Below are 17,867 nucleotides of genomic sequence, written 5' to 3'. Positions count from 1 at the left end.
TCCGCCGGCTTTGTGGCCATTGATACTCCCGGCGCAGCCTCATAAATAATTAAATATTCCACGCGGCACACCGCATAAATTACTCTTAGCGCGTTTAACGGATAATTAAGTCTTTCTGCGCGAATAAATTACTTGTCACGCTTCAATTCGAGTTTACCGAGCATCGCTCGAAAACGCTGGGGAATATATCGTCGTTCAATTCATTCAATTAACCAATTAATAACGAGAGATATATAAATTGAATCCTATTGCGGATTAAAAAAAACCCCGACAAGGTTCTCGCGGCGAATTTTTGCAACAGTCATTTTTAGGCATTGATAAACGGTGCAAATTGAATTTTTAGAGGCGGGCGTTAAAAGCGCGAGTTAACGGGCGGCAGTTAACATAGCGCGGCCGCGAAATGCGCAGCGGTTTCATACAGTCGTCGGAGAGAGGAAACGTTGAAACGTGCGCGCGTAATAAAACCGCGGGCCGTGTGTGCCCGGGGTAAAACCAGCGAAAAGGAACCGTGAATGGCCGCATGCATTAAACATTCTCGCCTCGTTTCCCGACGGCGTTCACTTTGTCGACGATTCGTACCACTGGCCCGCGCTCGCCCGACGTCTTATTGATATTCTCCCCGTAACAATGGTCAAAACTCTCGCAAGCAGATCGGGATTACAGATTACGCTAATGCAGGCATTGTCATTAATTTAACGACGTTACGTGGCCGTTTCGTTGCGCGGTGATTATCGCCTCGCGAGGCCGCACGCGATACGCTCGCGCCGATTGTATGTATCTTCGCAATAATCGGAATTAAAAATTCCACCTTGCAATTACAGCGATTTAATACGTACGGCGATGCCCCGCGCCGTGGACGAACTCGCCGATAACTGAATCCGCGCTGAAACTTTGTTCCCACACGTCCACAGAAAAAATTTCCGGATCCAATGCTATTACACTTGAATGTATCATAAAATAGGATCGATATAGCGCCAATCATATTTATTATAGAGAAAGGAATATTTTAATCTTAAATGAAAAATTCTAAAATCTAGAATAAAACGATAGTTTTTTGTCGAATATCGTGGTGGCAACTTCGTGCGTTAGTAAGATGGAAAGAAAATTTATTCTAAACGTAAGAATATGTAAACTTACATTTATACAAGTTACTCTTGTCTGAATATAGTAAGTCAACCTTTTTTAATTCGATAGAGGAGAACAAGAATGATTGATTTTATTTTGATATTGTCTTATTTTTATACTAAACGAGGTTGTGAGAAATATAAATGCGTCAAGAATATTTTTTCTCTCAGTAACAGATGTCCTTTCTAAGGGTGCAAGTTCGAACTTGGGGGAGAAAGTTCTCTGTCGGATTTAAAAGAATGCTGGAGTGATTCCGCACCTTTTGTACCTAAAACTGTCAATTCGCTAAAACATTTGTGCAATATACAAATCATGTGGCTTTTCTGTACAGACCGACAGTGTTCCACTAATCGAACGAAATGAGAGAACAGTATGGTATCCTTGAAATTAAGTTTAGAAGCCTAACAAAAAATCTATTCGCTCGAATAAGTTATAGATTACTTAACCTATCACTTGCAACGCTTCTAAACTTAATTTCATGATACCATGCTGTTCTCTGATTCAGTTCGATTGGTGGAACACTGTCGGTCTGTACAACAGCCACCTAATTTGTATATCACACAAATGCTTTCATAGATTGACAGTTCTGGATACAAAAAGGGCAAAAGGTGCAGAATCACTCCAGCATCCCCTTAAGACAACGGGAAAAATCTCAACGCTAATTTTGCAGATTTCGCGCGAAACCGCGCGACGGTGCGATCGCACCAGTTGACGGATCGTTCAATTTTCCGACGCGAGCGAACGGTCACGGTCGTTACGATCTCGCACCCTTCGGGGATGCTTTACGATCGTCTGCGCCGATCCGCGTCTCTCCAACTCGGCGCGCTGGTGCTACCGTAATCGTAATGTTGCGCTTTACGGGCGCTTTATTGTGCGCGCGTGACTTCGCGTCGATTCCCCGTGATTTAAGGACGGCTCTCGCGGGAGAATATTGCCGGTGGATCCCAATACCCCGAGCGTCTAGACTCGGTGTTGCTCACCCAGGATGCACGAGCTTGCAATATCGGTTTAACGACGGCAAGGTGGAGCGGAAGAATGTCCCCGAGCTTGCGAAAGCACCGTCGGCGATAGAGATCGTAAAGAACGTCGGCTCGTATTTGAAATCTCCGCGACGCATCTGCACAGCTCATTACAGGCTAATAGAATTTTTATTTTTGTTCGACATGTAGAAGAAATTTTCTCTAATCTCAGCAGCAGATATATTAAATATTCGCTCTCTATAAATCAATCAGTGAATTATCACTGAAAACAATGAACAGTCAATGATTTACAGTCACAAGTAAACCACTGCAATTTTCAGGCCCGGTTTCACCAACTTAACTTTAAGCAATGGTTTGCTTGTAAGTTATAACTGTAAATCAGTGATTATTCACTGTTTTCAGTAATAATCCACTGACTGACTTTTAGAGAACGCGGTGAAAAAGTTAGTCACTGACCTGCAGTTATAAGTGTACCACTGAAAATCGCAGTGACGATTTATTTTCACCGCGCTCTCTAAGAGTCAATCAGTGGATTAGCACTGAAGACAGTGAATAGTCACTGATTTACGGTCATAAGTATACCACTGCGATTTTCAGGCCCGGTTTCACCAACGTCGCTTAGTTTTAAGCTTAGCTTCATTCATTCTTTGTCTCTTCCCAACTGTTACCTTAGAAAGAGACAAACGTGAAATTAAACTAAGGTTCAAGTTAAGCTTACAATTAGCTTCATTCATTCCACCGATTGACTTTTCGAGAGTGGATGAAACGGCAATACGTTTTCTTTTCCAAGAGATATAGGCCTCTGAATATTAACGAGCCGCGATATCTGAGGAATGCCTTATCTGAGGAATGCCAGAAGAGCGGGCGAGTCGCGAAAATAGGAAAGACGTCGTAGTTTCGCGGCGCGGATTGAAGTGACGCCCGTCTGGCGTGCTATTTTAATGCGGGAGATGATCGATTAAGTATTCCACGTGCAGCAAGGCGCGTGGCCGTAATTGAATGCACGTCTCGGGATTTTTCACGCATCGCGAAACCCGAGCATCACGCCCTGAAAATACCGTAACGAGAATTCCGACGGCTCGAGGTGGGGATTTGTTTCATCGTGCTTTACGATCTACCGACCGTCAGTAGTTCTCAAGCGAGAACGTGCCTCGAGAAACAAGAACGTGTTTACAGGCCTCTGAAACAACTCCAATTTTTATCCATATTCAACGTATCTTCCGACAAATACATTTTATAATCTATTTACGGCTCCTTGATAGAGAATCCCTTTTTTATTTTACAGCAGATTAGAATTTAATTTTATATAATAAGATTATGAATATTTTTTTGTGGTACGCGCGTCAGTGGTCAATTTTGACGGATATTTTTACTAAATTGCGAATTTACGAAGATAATTTATTCGGTGGAAAATAACAGAGATATCTGGGTTAATCAAATTTTATACAAATTCTCCGTTTAACAACTTATTAATATAAATTGTCAAATTTGTGACGAGAATGGCTGATGAGCCAGAGTACCCCGCCATCGTACGATGTGCGAGATGCCAAGGCCCGGTTTCACCAACGTCGCTTAACTTTAAGCTTGGTTTAATTCGTTCTTTGTCTCTTTCCAACTGTTACTTTAGAAAGGGACAAGCACGAATTAAACCGGGACTAAAGTTAAGCGACGTTTGATGAAACCGGGCCTAAGGCCGTACGCGTGTCTCGGTCATAGGCCCGCGGTTGCCAGATGAATAATTAGCCGGGGAGGCAAAAATAACAATCCCACCTCTGTGCGATAAATTCGCCGCATTATATATAATACAACTCTCGATCCCTTGCATCGCGCAACAACAATATATCACCGTATCGATTGTCCGCCCCCAGGTTCTGCATCGCGCGAGTGCGAGAGCTCGCGGGCAGCAACAATGATGGAGAGATGAAGGGAGATCGCGCTGTGGCGATCGTACGCGCGCTCTTTCGAGAATCTGCCCGGCCGCGAGCCGGCCTGCTCCTCGTCGCTCATAATCGCGTTTCGCACAGTTACACACTCGCAAGCGCGCGTGGGCGAGGGTGAGGTACGAGAACAGAAATCGAGAGGGAGAATCGTGGCTGTAACGGCGTGTATAATGAGAGGGCAATATTCATAGAGTCGCTACGAGGCGCGTAAAGCGAGGATGTTCAGAAATGTTTGGTTGAAAAGTCAAACAAACTGTGTGTACACGCGGTTCGTTCAGCATCACGGTGTATCACATCTCTGCCGTGTAAATGAAAAGTATCACGGAGAAAATTCAGCTCGCGCGAGCTCAAATGATTTTCCAAACGAACAATCGAGCGAGTGTTACGATCGGAACTAGAAATATCTCAAAGGAACGTATTGGATTATACGGGCGATCAAAGTCGACCGCAAATTAATTTCCTACCGCTCGAGAAAGCAGCAGTCAATCGACCAAGAGGCGGCGCAAAGTCGAACCGCCTAAACCGGAAACAAATGACCGAAATAAATTTTTGCGACAAGGAGATATGTATCGCGTCTCGTTAGCCGTCTCGCAGATCGATCTTTGTCACGCGATTAATGTCTCGTCGGAGCGAAATCCCCGCGTAGGGGCCCGCGAGAGAGCCGGCGCAGGAAACGTCTGAAAAATTCACGCGCCACGGGAGACAACCGCTTCCTGCCTTCGCGAAATCGAGGAGGAACGAACGATGAAACTAGAACGCGCGAGTATCCAGGGCGACGAGATCGCGAAAGGAGCTGCCTATCGATTGAGAGGGAACGTCAGCGAGCTCTCATCATTTCTACTTGACGGGGCGAGGAAAATCGGGCGCGGAGAGAGAAGAAAAGCGGCGGAAAATCGGGCGGGCCGGACAGTTCGAGTGGTCGACACACGTCGTTCAAAGCGACTTTTTTGCCCCACGCACTCGGGGAGACGCGTCTCGAGTCTGGCACGTGTGGAGATCGCCAGCAGATCGAGTGACTTTTCCGGGTGAAAAGCGGGGTCGATAAACTCGCGCGAGCGAGCGGTAGTGTAGACGCACGTGTGCTTACCTTCGAGATTCGCCATGGAGAATCTGTAGCTGTCGATCCTCGGCGTGTTGATATCCGAGTTAAAGGGCCTGAGGGTCGCCGAGCTCACATTGTCAAGACCCTGCAACACGAAAGATAGCAAACACGTTAGCTTCACTCCTATTGCGATCGAGGAATGTGACTTGTCGTAGCGTGTTGGGCAAACAAGGGCAATGACCTGTCGCAGCCATATGTCTTCCTAAAGAATTCCTAAGTTGATGGAGAAGATTAAAGATCTCGCTCCGAACGATTCAATATACTTAACGGTAAATCTGTAAGAGATATGCACACCGAACAATTATTTCTTACTGAAATAATAATATTACGATAATTACACAATTATAAACGATATTTTGATCGATTTTAATCGAGCGTTTTAATAAATACATAAAAACTTTCATAAAAATGCTAGCTCCTCTCTTCTCACGTTCAATGCCGATTTTGATTTATTTTGACACGTACAAGCTTCGTGTATGACTTATTGTTAGATAAAGCAAAATGTATTCTCGAACATCTGAGTTGCCAGCCACGAAAAATGTGGTGTCATGTGCCGTGTAATGGAAAAAGCTGATATTCAAATCGAATTCACGTCGGGAAGTAACCTCGGCGTTTCTTCAACCTTTTCGTCTTAGAAATCCTAGTCGAATCCGTAATCCGTTCGAAATCCTTTTACATTTCCAATCCCGATTGCGGATGAGATTTATAAAACCGAAAGTAATACTCTCGCACTCACAAGAAGACTTCGTGACACGTGAAATTTTGTCCATTCTTTCATCAAAATGAAATAGTTGCGCTGTACTGTTAATTGTGAAAAAATACATTGTTCGCATATTACAGAGAAGTTGTTAGATACGCGCACATCGTGTAGTACGCTCTCATACAGAACTCATACAAAAGTTCGTTCAATTTCCCGCGGAATAGCGGAAGAAGTGGATTTTATACGATGCCTGTGTCCGGGATCAACAGACTCCTTAAAAAAAGTCCTTTCTACAATTCGTTTAAGATCGCATGATAAAGAATTTAATTTTTCCTAATTTTTTGTCTCAATGCCATGAAATTCAATTATTTTACCACGCGCAAATATTAGAAATGTTAATGTGAAATGAAACTGTTAGCATAATTAATTTCTCAAAGCAACTACGTAGATTTGTGTTATATAGACGTTGACTCGCAATCCATTTTCATGTCAAGTATAGAAATCATTTTCGATTACGGAAAATATTCGTGATGTATTCCGGTTTTCACGGTAGATCGTCGGAAGATTAATCGAGAGAGAAGAGAGGAGAGACGCGATGTAAATTGTTCTGAAATTAGTTCCTGCCAATCGTGACAATTAATCTTAAGAAATTGGCAGACCGCAATATAAATTATTCATCTCGATAATAAGTCCGGAATCAATTTTTTTAACGATAATGACATAATTAGCGAGTTGATTATGTCCGTCGGACAATCTTCTTACATGCAGTTCTACATATTTAAGCATCCAATATAAATATTCCACACTTTAATAAGAGTAAAAAAGAGCAGCGTTTATTTTCGAAACTGTTGTCACGGAAAATGCCCCACTTTAGATCTCGTGATCTTCTAGTATTTTTATTAGCGATAAGTCTTATTAAAGGCAGAAACTTTACTTTTAACAGCAGCTTCCGTAAGATAAAAATAAGTAGCCTTTGTGTTATCGTTAAGTCGGTGATACGAAGTTGATTAGCAGCCTCTGCCTTTCAACACTTTTCGCGATAAAATCGTGCCAGCGACGAGCGGAGGAGAACGTTGCTCCTCAGCTTCTGAGGAGAGCGTCAACGAAAAACGTGCCTTCTATAATCGTATGTGCGCGCGCGCGCGCGAGCGTTTTTACATGGGCAACCTAACTGGCATGCACCGATAACCCTAGAGAGGTACGGGTTATGGTGAACGACCTGGTGGTCACTACTGGGTCACTGAAGTTTAATGCGCAAACTAGGTAGCCCGATACAATGTAAATAGACCGCACGACCACCTTGGTGTCAAAAGGAAACTGGCGCGTCGTAAATTGTCTAGAAGGATTTATAAACAGCGGCGATAGAGGAGCGTGAATGCACAAGTACGCATTGTTCTCCGAGCATTGCGAAATTATAGTTAGCAGTCGGGAGTTCGTCTAGATGTCCCTGAAGCTTCATGTGCGTTAATCGTCACATATATTTCAGGTATAGAATATTTGTTTCAATGCGTAATCACCAGCGATATCTTATTCGCAATATTATATCGTTATAAATCACACGTGCAGTGCCCACACGGCCTCGACTGCGGTTCGCAGCGGCCGTTGTATCTGACGTAATTTATAAAGTATTATAATCCAGAGAGATGCGTCGAGAGAGTGAAAAGGTAAGAGAGACTCGATCCGGGAGAATTTCCCAAATTATTAATCACGAACGTTTGTTACTGACGTATATATAAATTTAATAAAGCTTTCTTTATGTGAAACATAAAAAATACAATGTATACGTAAATTTTATAAAGTTCTTTTGATGAGAAACAGAATTGCAAAGAATCGCCAAGAAAAGCTCTCGACGTTTTTCTTAAAAAGAAAACCGTGTTTTCTTCGGTGCGGTCTTTCTCGAGTTTCCAAATTTTTAATTGCATTCACGCGTCTGGATGCTTCCTATCCGATACTCGTACTGTATCGACGACAAGCCCGGTGTGGGTGTGGTGAACGACCCGTTAACCATCATTCGGCCAACCGACGCAACAATTAGATCCGCACGGATAATGCCGGCTCTTCCTGTAACGCGAAACCCGCGGACGTTACGCCCGTGTCTCGTTTCGTGCGTATTCCCGTATTCCGTACTATCAGCGTGCATTAAACCCCGGAATACCGAGCTCGACACGAAAGTTACACGATAATTTTTAACTGTAGCACTTTATCGCGGCCTTATCTCGACGCTCGTTGACCTTTATTCCAACCTTCTTCCGACATAGATAAAACTGTACAAATGTAAATGTGCCGTAATAGCAAAAAACTTTGCTGATACAACATATTATGTAAAATACGTATTATCGTGCACAACGTCGCAAGTGTTATAGATAAGAATTACAATGTGTAAATGTTTAATACAAAGTGTAAATTAAAAAATTTCATCAAACGACAGAAAATTACACGAAGAACGTGAAAGAGGGGCCATTGTTTTCAAGGATGTTTTAAATATTTCATTTTCTACGCATCGATTCTGCAGTTTATCGCGATATTATTCAGCGGGATAGGTGAGAACGAGGCGTCGTTTAACATCGCGAAACTTCAGCCAGGTTCCTCCGGGACTCTTATTGCCGCACAGCGGGTTGCATAGCCAAGTGTTTAAATTCCGGCGCGTACTCACATCTTCCTGCGCCTTGTGGCTCTTCCAACGAAATAGCCTGTCCATTTGGGCAGGTGGAGGAAACGCAATGATTCCCTTAAACTTCACGGAAGATCATTTGGCTACCATCTCGCGCGGCTTCATCGACGCCCGGACGTCGCACGTGGACGGTTTCGTTAACACTCGACATATTTCGATCTTGGACGGATCGAGACGCCCGAACGGTCCGTCATGCAGTCACCCTCTTTCAACACTTTGAGAAATCAGTACGAGATTTCCAAGAGAACAATACTGTCATGATAACCGTCGAGAGGTCGAAGACGGTGTCGCTAACACCGCACTGTTCGCGATCTCGCTTAAAAAAAGGAACTAATCCGAGTGCCCGATTATTTTTTAATTCATTAACAATGGTACTACTCCTCACTGATTCTTTCCCACTATGATTTTTTATCGCTTTTGTGCAATGTATGTCTTTTCGTAATAGACTTCTTCCCCGCTACTTAAATATATCTAAATATATCTAGTCTAAAATTGTAAGAAATATTTTTTCCTCCTGTTTTTTTTTACTGTCAGACAATTTTCCTGCAAGAGCAATCTGGACCGATTAATAAGATTTCTGTGAAAAAAATTGTCTTTGAGGTACAATCTAATTGTAAGCCATACTGTCTACAGCCACTATTGCGGCTATAGTCGCTGCTGCAGGATTAATTAGATCGCAACGCACAGATTGAGGGGTACGGACGGCTGGAAACGCGCGGACGGACGCGGTATCGCGGCTGTCGTTGTGATACGAGCACTGGATGCTGATCCGCGAGGGATTCAACGTGGAGGCCGGTCGGTCCACATCCCACTCGCCCTCTCGATTCCCTCCGCCGCAGAGGACGGCGCCGAGGACCTCTCTTTCTCTCTCTCTCTCTCTCTCTTTCTCATTCTCGTTCTCTCGATTCCCGGTACGAGGTGCGCCTGCGCGCCTATCGATTCCGTCGGTTCCCGCAGGAGCACCGGACGCAACGCCTTGCTTCCTGCGTATCATTTTAGTCAGGACACTGGAGTGTCCTTGGCCAGCAATCTCTTTGCCGAAGATTGAAATCTTTTTCTATATCGAATTGAAAAGAACTTTCCAGGAAATCCAAAACTGTGCGAAGATTATTCGGAAACTTCCTAGAGATACGCAACTTCCGATAAGAGCAAAGCTACTTCCGGTTTGTCGAGCTTTAAAAAATGAATGTGGAATAATATAATCCTCGAATGATCGTTGATTTTGTTAGCTATTAGCTACTAATATAATGGAAAGAATATTGTTAGTAATTTTAGATGTCATATCTAAATATACATGCAATGCATGTATATTGTAAGCATGTTCCTTTCATTTTATTATGTTCTAAGATAACTTACAAAAAGCTTCTAGTCGTTCAAGTCATATTATTACGCTAGTTTAAGGAAATTAAATCCTTAATAAATTTATTAATTTCGTTCATTCACGATTGTTACTATTAAATATGTAGTCAGTTTGACAAAACGGATTTGTATAGATATTATTTCATATTATTTAAAACGATAATATTAACTTGAGAATTTACATTTTTATAATTACACAGTTATAATCCAATTTCCCCATCGTCAAAAAATTACTATGACCCCCTGCTTTATTAATAACAAATGTTTTAGTATCGTAAATATGTATTTTGTCTGCTATTTTATCCCGGCGCGTCGGTGAACAAGCCGATCGCCTCGTTTGCAACCACGATTGCGTGCATTCGCACCCCCTGCAGCAATCGCGTTACAAGAACGTGGGACTCCGAGTTAACCCTCGGCGAGCTTCAGTCGAGAGGGATGATGGCATATTGAGCGAGGCGATTCGACGGTCATTCGGATGCAGCATTGCCAATCGATACGATTAATAATACATACGATAATACACCGTATATACTATTGGATTAATTCTACTTAATGCTCTTCTAAATTGTATACAGCGCGATAAATTGTAACTTAATTAATTTTTTCCTCGTGACGAAAGTTCTTATCGATCATTTATTAACGGATTACCGAACTTATTACATAATTTGTATCACACGCTTATGCTTGTATAACTCTTTTTTTTTTATATTGAAAAACACTCTTGCCTTATTCTCTTTTGCTCTCCCGTATTATAAAACAATTGAATTGTTTTTAACAATTTATTCCAAGGTTCAATTTTAGAAGAGTCGCCGCATTGTGGAGACCATCCATGCATGTGGGCATCTACGTATTCGATAAATGCGATCATGGAGGTGTACAAACTCTCTCGCGTCGAACGCCAACGTGCAATCCGATTCTTCCACCCCGAAAAATATCGCTCGCCTCGCAAACATTTAACAGAGCGAATCGTTTGCGCTCGCTGACGAACTCGTGGAAATCAACGCGAAATAAAATCGTCTTTAAACTCGCAAGTTTAAGTCTTTGAGCAAAGTTAAAATTTGCTTAATTGAAAAATTTGCGGAGCCTGGCGAAGTTCACGACTCCACGCGTAATTCCGCAAAGTGGCTGGAGAACGCGGCGGGCGCGTATTCTGGTCTAGAAATCCCAGAAACGTGGCAGAAGCGGAGGATGCAAAGGGAAAGGGTAATTATAGACTCGTTGCCGAGGCCGGCGGTGCTCCCTACGGGACTCTCGCACTCTTCGTTTTGCAAGCGACGAGAAAAACGAGTCCGATTCGAAACCGAGGCCGCATGTATCTTCCTCGCGCCTTTAATGCTAAATGTAGCTCCGATTTTTCCCGCATCAAGATCGAAATATTTCAAGGAGAAACTTCATTACCGTTCCTTTAAACGTCTTTCAAATATTGCAAATGAAAAGGTGCTTGTATCTGCGGTTCGAATAAAAAGGATCTCGTATCTTTCGTCAGCGTGAAATAATGTTTTAAATGTGAACGATATCGATTAACTAATTTATTATCATTTAATAATTCGTATTTTGTTTCGAAAATGAAAATGTACGTTTCGAAAACCTCAAATGTGTGCACAAAATTCGATTTAAAAGTAATATCGAGCCTCATATTACACTTGTTAACCGATATTTAACATTGCTCATATTGGATACATACAATAACTTTGTCTTAGAAGCCGCGCGGTCGGTTTAAGTGTGCCTCGCGATTCTTCCAGGAAATCATCTTGTCAAGCGTCGTTCTTCGACAGAGAAATATTCGCGACGTCCACGGGACGTCATTGGCCGACTGCGAGACACGTTGAAGGATAAATATGCGTCGCGACGACACACTCGTGTGCTACCTCCTTCCATCACGTGTTTGCATATCCGGTACGAAGATGCGTTCGCGGATATCTCGAAGCTACTGCGCAAATTTTTATTCAAGAATTTCTAGCATAGATTCAAGATTGCAAAATCAGTTTACGTTCTCTGTGTATCGTAACGAGACTTTGGGTCGATACCTTCGGATTGTTACCAAGTTCAGAGTGAAATTCAACGTGATGAAAACGGATCGTCCTGTGTGGTTATACGTGCACACATATGCATACCCACGTATGTATGTACGTGCACTGATAGAGAAAACCGATCGTCACTGGTCGCTCGCACAATGCACGCTGCACTAGAGACATGCACGTGCGCGGACGATGTCATCGCGCCTCCTTGAAGATAAGATGTTACTCACGGCGCGCGTAGCCCTGCGCGTGAACGAGCGTGAAATCTCGACTGGCATCGCGAACAATACCCGCGTAATGTATAGCGGTGTCGTTCTCTCCGAGGCGCCGCCGGGAAATAAGCATTGAAAGAAATCCCGAGGTCATCTGTGTGTGGAAAAGGGGGAAAAAAGAAAGAAACTGGTCGTCCTCCGTGCTAAAGAGCGAGAACAAATTTCTTTCCCTATGAAAAGTGATTACGATAAAAGTGATAAAATTCACAAATTATTCGCGACGGTACGATTGGAGCAAATGATTGAACTGTTACTATCGATGTAAAGATTTACGATAAGATTTTGAAACATTCTATTGTCACTAAAAATGTATCGTTTATTAATAAAGTTTATACTTTCTGGTCAAGTGTCCTTCAGATTTGTTTCACTCTTTTATTTTACTACGATAAGATTAGATATTTACAAATTTATCTCTGAAGTTTTCTTACTCCTTTATCGGACCGTGCATTACAGAGTTGCTAAGCGGCTGTTTCGGCAATCAAACGATCCTAATCGCATAATTCTAATCGACCACCCTAGCGTCAAATTCACGGGAAGTTACGGTCCGGAAGAAGCGCTCCTTTCAAGTTCGCCGCTTATCATCGTGCGATCCTTGCGAGGGAACGAGGAACATCCTGCTAGTTTGTGCGGCAAATTAGATCGACCTAGTCCCTAAAACAGTCGCCCCGATGCTGGCTGAGACTTAACCGTACTGTTCGCTTCCCTTAGTTACGTGGGTACCAGCAGAGATTCCGACGAGTCTCAATCAAAATAATTTGTTAACATCCGCGTTCATATAAGCGGTTAACTCATTTGTCAGTACGCACTACAGCACCGACAACAACTGTGTCATTTTGCCCGGTTTCATTACTTTGCTCATCAAAGATTTCACAGAAGGCTAGACGATCATGACTGAAAAGGCGCGTTTGAAACAGTCTTGTACGTTTTGCTATCTCGCCGAGCATAACTTAAAAATATTAATTGATATAAATTAAGCAACAAAATTAATAATTAATAAAAATCTAACGATAACATAAAGTTATAATATGCAGTATATTTCTTTCTCTGAAATTAATATTGCGCCATTTTTATTCCCGATTATTTTACAATCTAACAATTACTATTGATAGTGACTTCCTTTCAATGATATTCGATAAAGACTTTTATTATAGAACAGCTCTATCGACATTTCTCTATTTTTATCCATTATCTCTAACGTTTCCCTTTCTAGGGGCTCGTGAATGCGTGGGGAGGCCGGCTCTGATAAATGAGATTGAATCTTCAGTTCCGGTAAAAGTACTACCCTAATATTCATCGCGCTGACTCGATGTCGTCTTCTGTTATCTGTCGCGGCGAGGGTACCAGCAGTATCATCAATCGCGGGTACTGTATCAAGTGTATCAATAGCGAAAGGGCGGGCTTATACGGATCATATTGTACAAAAGCGCTTGCCAGCGATATCGGATGTCATTAACATGATTTAATGATTCTATGTGAGTAAAGAATTACAATCATTCATTATCATTGACCGTGACCACTATGCATCAATTCAACGTGCTTGTTTATTAAATAGGAATATACTTTAATGTTGCAACGTTATAAACGCAGAATAATTTCAACACAGCGAAGCACGTCGTGTGTAATTGAAAAATTGTTCAAAGTTTACGACGATTGATAAATACACGATAACCTGACAATTAATTAATCCATTAATAAAATCAGCAGCTAAGTAAAGGAGACATTTTATGTTTGTTGCATCTTAAGGTTATCGAACGCAAAGTTCAACGTATAAGGTTCAATAAAACACCACACTGAAAAAAATTTCTGGTTGAATATGGACGAATCAGATAATTCCTTTAGGATTTACCAGAATTCCTTTAGGATTTACCAGAATTTTCGTCCATATTCAACCAGAAATTTTTTTCAGTGCAGGCATGTAATTTAATATCGCGCGTTAGCCAATTTCTATTTCTGTTTGTGTTTCATCTATTTCAATAAATTGTCATCACTGATAAAAAAAACGTTTTGTAAAACAAAACTTCGTTTCTCGGCGAATTTGCAACTTGGAAGCGGGCACTGCAATGTACACACGATGAAAAATCACGTGTACAGCTCCGCACACGCATTCCTTGCGACTGGCGTATGCCACCTTGAAGTGACGACACCCGAATTCATTCGATCAAACTCGCGATAACACGCGTTTCGGTCGAGCTCGTACTCGCCGATTCGTGCTTTATCTCGGGTTCATCGCCGCGACCGGTCAGCCCGTCGAGTTCGCTCGGGTCGGGCGTTCGTTCTGATAAAACGGTGTTTGAAGAACCGGAACGTATGGTTCCGGTAACTCCGGTTTCTGGTAACGATTTATCGGTCACACCGGTAGCGAACGATCAACGCGTTCTGCGCTTGTAAAATATATCGGTAAGGCTCATATTCGACACCGTAGAAGTTTGCAAGCTCTCGAGCCCCCGAGACTTTATTTCAACGGGAAAATACTGTACTCCCTATTCGCGCGCTAATATAGTTTCTATACCTATGTACCAGAACGAACTGGATAAAACAGGCTTTAAGCCTAATACACGACGAAGAAGAAGAAGAAGAAGAGCTTAGGTTCACGAGAGGCAGAACTTGATATGTTCAGTTTCAATTTCAATAAAATTATTGAATAATCCGCACTGGATAAACGATAATGCTTTTACGGTGCTACCGAAGCTAATTAATTTGGACGATGATGCAATTAATCAATTGATTGTCGTATAATAAAATTATGTCTACTTCTAACGAGTATATCTATTCAATTACCTGATTTCCGGAATCGAGGAATATTGCTGCTGAGATAGACTTTGCTACGTTTTCATTAAAAAATTTAATTTCACCGAGTAAAGCGTAGTTTAGCTTGGATGCAAATCTTGGCCGATACAGAATACCTTAATAATGCTAATGGACACGCGAATCCACCCGCGTCGGGAAGAGATACTTATGAAAAAATGACGGAAAAAAAGAGAGAGGAGAAATCGCCAAAGTCAATGATACCGCTGTGTTAGTAAGAGAACCACACGCATTGAGAGCCTGTTTTTTGCTCCAATCCGCTGAAATATCTAGCGGCGGGATATGCGAAGATAAATGCAGTTACTAATCTTGCCGCTCGCTATCATGCATCCGCCTTTCACGATTGTACTAAATCGCACGAATTTATTAATCTGATCTAGTTCGCTTACTCAAGCGTTCAAATCTCTCGGTTAATCCGTTTAAGTTTTATCCGACAATTAAAAGTCACAAAAGATGTTCGATAGGAGAATCTCGGGGGTTCTCAACGTCATTTTTAACGTCAATTTTAATTGTTCGCAAAAGCACTGTCCCTTCTTCGAAGAGATACATCCTGTTAAATTCTTGCATTTCGTAACTGCGCGACATCTCTTCGCCCGATTTTTACCAATTTGACACGTGGGACGGAATTAAAACAAGATATATCGGGAACATATATTTTTTAGAGAGCAATTCACGCGATATTACGTCGCTTCGACGATAGCGGACTGCGATAAAAAGCCGACGGAATCGTCTCGTTATAGAACGGCGTGATAAAGGGCCCGGTTGTCCCTTGAACCGGCAAACCGCTATGTCCCTTCGCTACGATTTAACGAGCCGAGCGTTAAGATTGGCTTCGTTGGACGCCGGGCGCTTTGCAGCCGCTGCACTTCTCGGTGCAGCGCGGATCGGTGCGCGAACCGTCGGACGCATCGAAAGAAAAAGCGCAAGCTGCAACGCCCATCCGACGACTCGCGTCCGTGCACCGCCTTCACCCGATCCTTCCATTAAAAAAAAAAAAGAGAGGAAAATACAGTCGGAAGATATAGAAGCGCCGTTATGCCTAGCGATGGCCGGCGCGCCGGCGGCCCCGGCGTAACAATGAACAAGCAGGATGCCTGGTTATCTATCTACGCGGCGTAGCCTGCCGTGATAAAAATGCCCGCGAATCGTCGTGTCTACGCTCCACGTCCGAAAGCGCCTGATAATCGATGTTAATATTTATGAAAGAGGATGGTATCGGCCGGCTGGAAAGACAGGTGACACCGGCGAGAAAAGTGCCCTGCGTGTTATCAACCGGAAGATGCAAAAATGGAGAGACAATTAGTCTCACAAAGACACAATTATAATTAATGAACTGCGTAGGCAAATGCAATGAATTGCATGTGCAAAATACACGAGTATCCTACGGCGAAGTGATATAAAATTCTTCGCGTCGCGACATTAACGTCGTCGTATATTAGAATTTAACATTCGGGGGGGGATATTCGATATTAATATTAATGTCGTCGTTCATTAAAATTCAGTATTGGCATCACGCACAAATAATTTATGCGCATCCAAAATAGTAACGTTAAATTGTATACATTTCATCATGTATGGGCAATACTTTTGAGAAAAATATATTTTGCAACTTTTACATTCGCGGGAATACGCCTCTCCTTTATTAAGGGCGTTTCATTTCGCGGGGAGAATTCATTTTCTCTTGTTACCGTTTACGCCCCTGCGCCCCGTTGTAAAAACTGAGTAACGTCGCGTAATAACGGTGAAATATATTTCGGTTAATGCTGTTGATGTTAGCATTAGAAGGGTGGATTTATGACGGTCGCTTAATTAGCAGTGACCCAGTAATTAAGCGGCACGCTCGGGGCGAGTCCAAAGTTTTGCGATTCGTAATAAGGGATACCGTTATAAAGCCCGTAGCTTCGAGGTATCCGCTGGAAATTAAACCCGCGCCTCCACGTCCGTGACGCTGCGCGTGGGTGTACCCCGTGGGTGAGCACGGCACATTCACGTAAACGGGGCCCTCCCTCGCTCAGCCGAAACACGGGGCATCTCCCGTAATCGCGTCTCCCTCGCGCGCACGCGCGGGCACAACAAAGGTGCCATTACCGTGGTAATTGAAGTCGTTAATTATTTTATAAACTACGTCAAACTGATTAGCGGGAGTCCCCGCCGCTTCCCCCGCGGTTGTTCTCTCCGCTCGCGTTCAGGATCAACGGGGCAAGAAGCGCGCGGTAGACTCGTGCAAGCGCGCGAGCAGGTAAAGCTGGTCGGTCGCATTTACGCCCGGCTTCGCCGGCGCGCCAAGATAAAGCCGCACTTTAGTTGTCGGACGTTCTAATTTCAACACCTAAATCCTGCGGAGCAGCCGGAACGTCGCTCTTAACGAAGCCGTCTACAGAAATACTCTGTTCGCGGTCGTGAACCCTCGGGGGGGAGGTCTTTTCTTTCTTGCCAATTAAAATTTAGATCTGATTTTGCCCGACAGTACCGTGTAGCTATTATACATTGTTTCCACGAAAGGTCAACAGGCGCGAACCCGAGTAATGACGCAAACGGTCCCTCGCAATTTCCCGTAGCTCTCTTCGCGACCGCCTTCGGCAATTGGACGATATTGGATCCGTGCGGACCGGAGAATTGACTCGTTTCGCGGAAGTGGGTATTTCGCTCGCGACGGACTCGCGCTCGCGCATAGATGCTCCAATTCGCTCGTGATTGCATCGAGCGTCAAGCAGCGAACCGTCTTCTCCGTTTGATCTCCTCCAGGCTCGCCGGCGGTGATCTCGATGGATGCGCGCGGTCTCGTTTTCGTACTCACGAAATGTCACTTGACATCGCGTGCCGGTCGGAGGAAGTGAATAATAGAAAACTCACTTTCTCACGTTTCTGCGGAGAGTTAATTTTATATCGCGTCGC

General features: G+C 43.3%; 1 protein-coding gene across 7 annotated transcripts in view; it reads right to left on the bottom strand.

The window, feature by feature from the left end:
- Nucleotides 1-17,867, bottom strand: part of LOC105560183 (amyloid beta A4 precursor protein-binding family B member 1-interacting protein) — a 130,470-nt gene that overhangs the window by 22,098 nt on the left and 90,505 nt on the right. For 6 of the 7 annotated variants that reach the window (XM_012009066.1, XM_012009067.1, XM_012009062.1 and 3 more), the window contains one exon: nucleotides 5,133-5,232. In XM_012009066.1, coding sequence (XP_011864456.1) covers nucleotides 5,133-5,232 — 100 coding nt within the window. Of the gene's footprint in view, nucleotides 1-5,132; nucleotides 5,233-8,500; nucleotides 8,561-17,867 lie in introns of those variants that run through there. The other variant, XM_012009068.1, reaches the window with a different exon arrangement.

Source organism: Vollenhovia emeryi, unplaced genomic scaffold (genome assembly GCF_000949405.1).
Source record: "Vollenhovia emeryi isolate VEMERY1.0 unplaced genomic scaffold, V.emery_V1.0 DF939239.1, whole genome shotgun sequence".
NCBI lineage: Eukaryota > Metazoa > Arthropoda > Insecta > Hymenoptera > Formicidae > Vollenhovia > Vollenhovia emeryi.
Note: the sequence above shows the minus strand (reverse complement) of the source record. Positions and strands in the feature narration are given on the sequence as shown.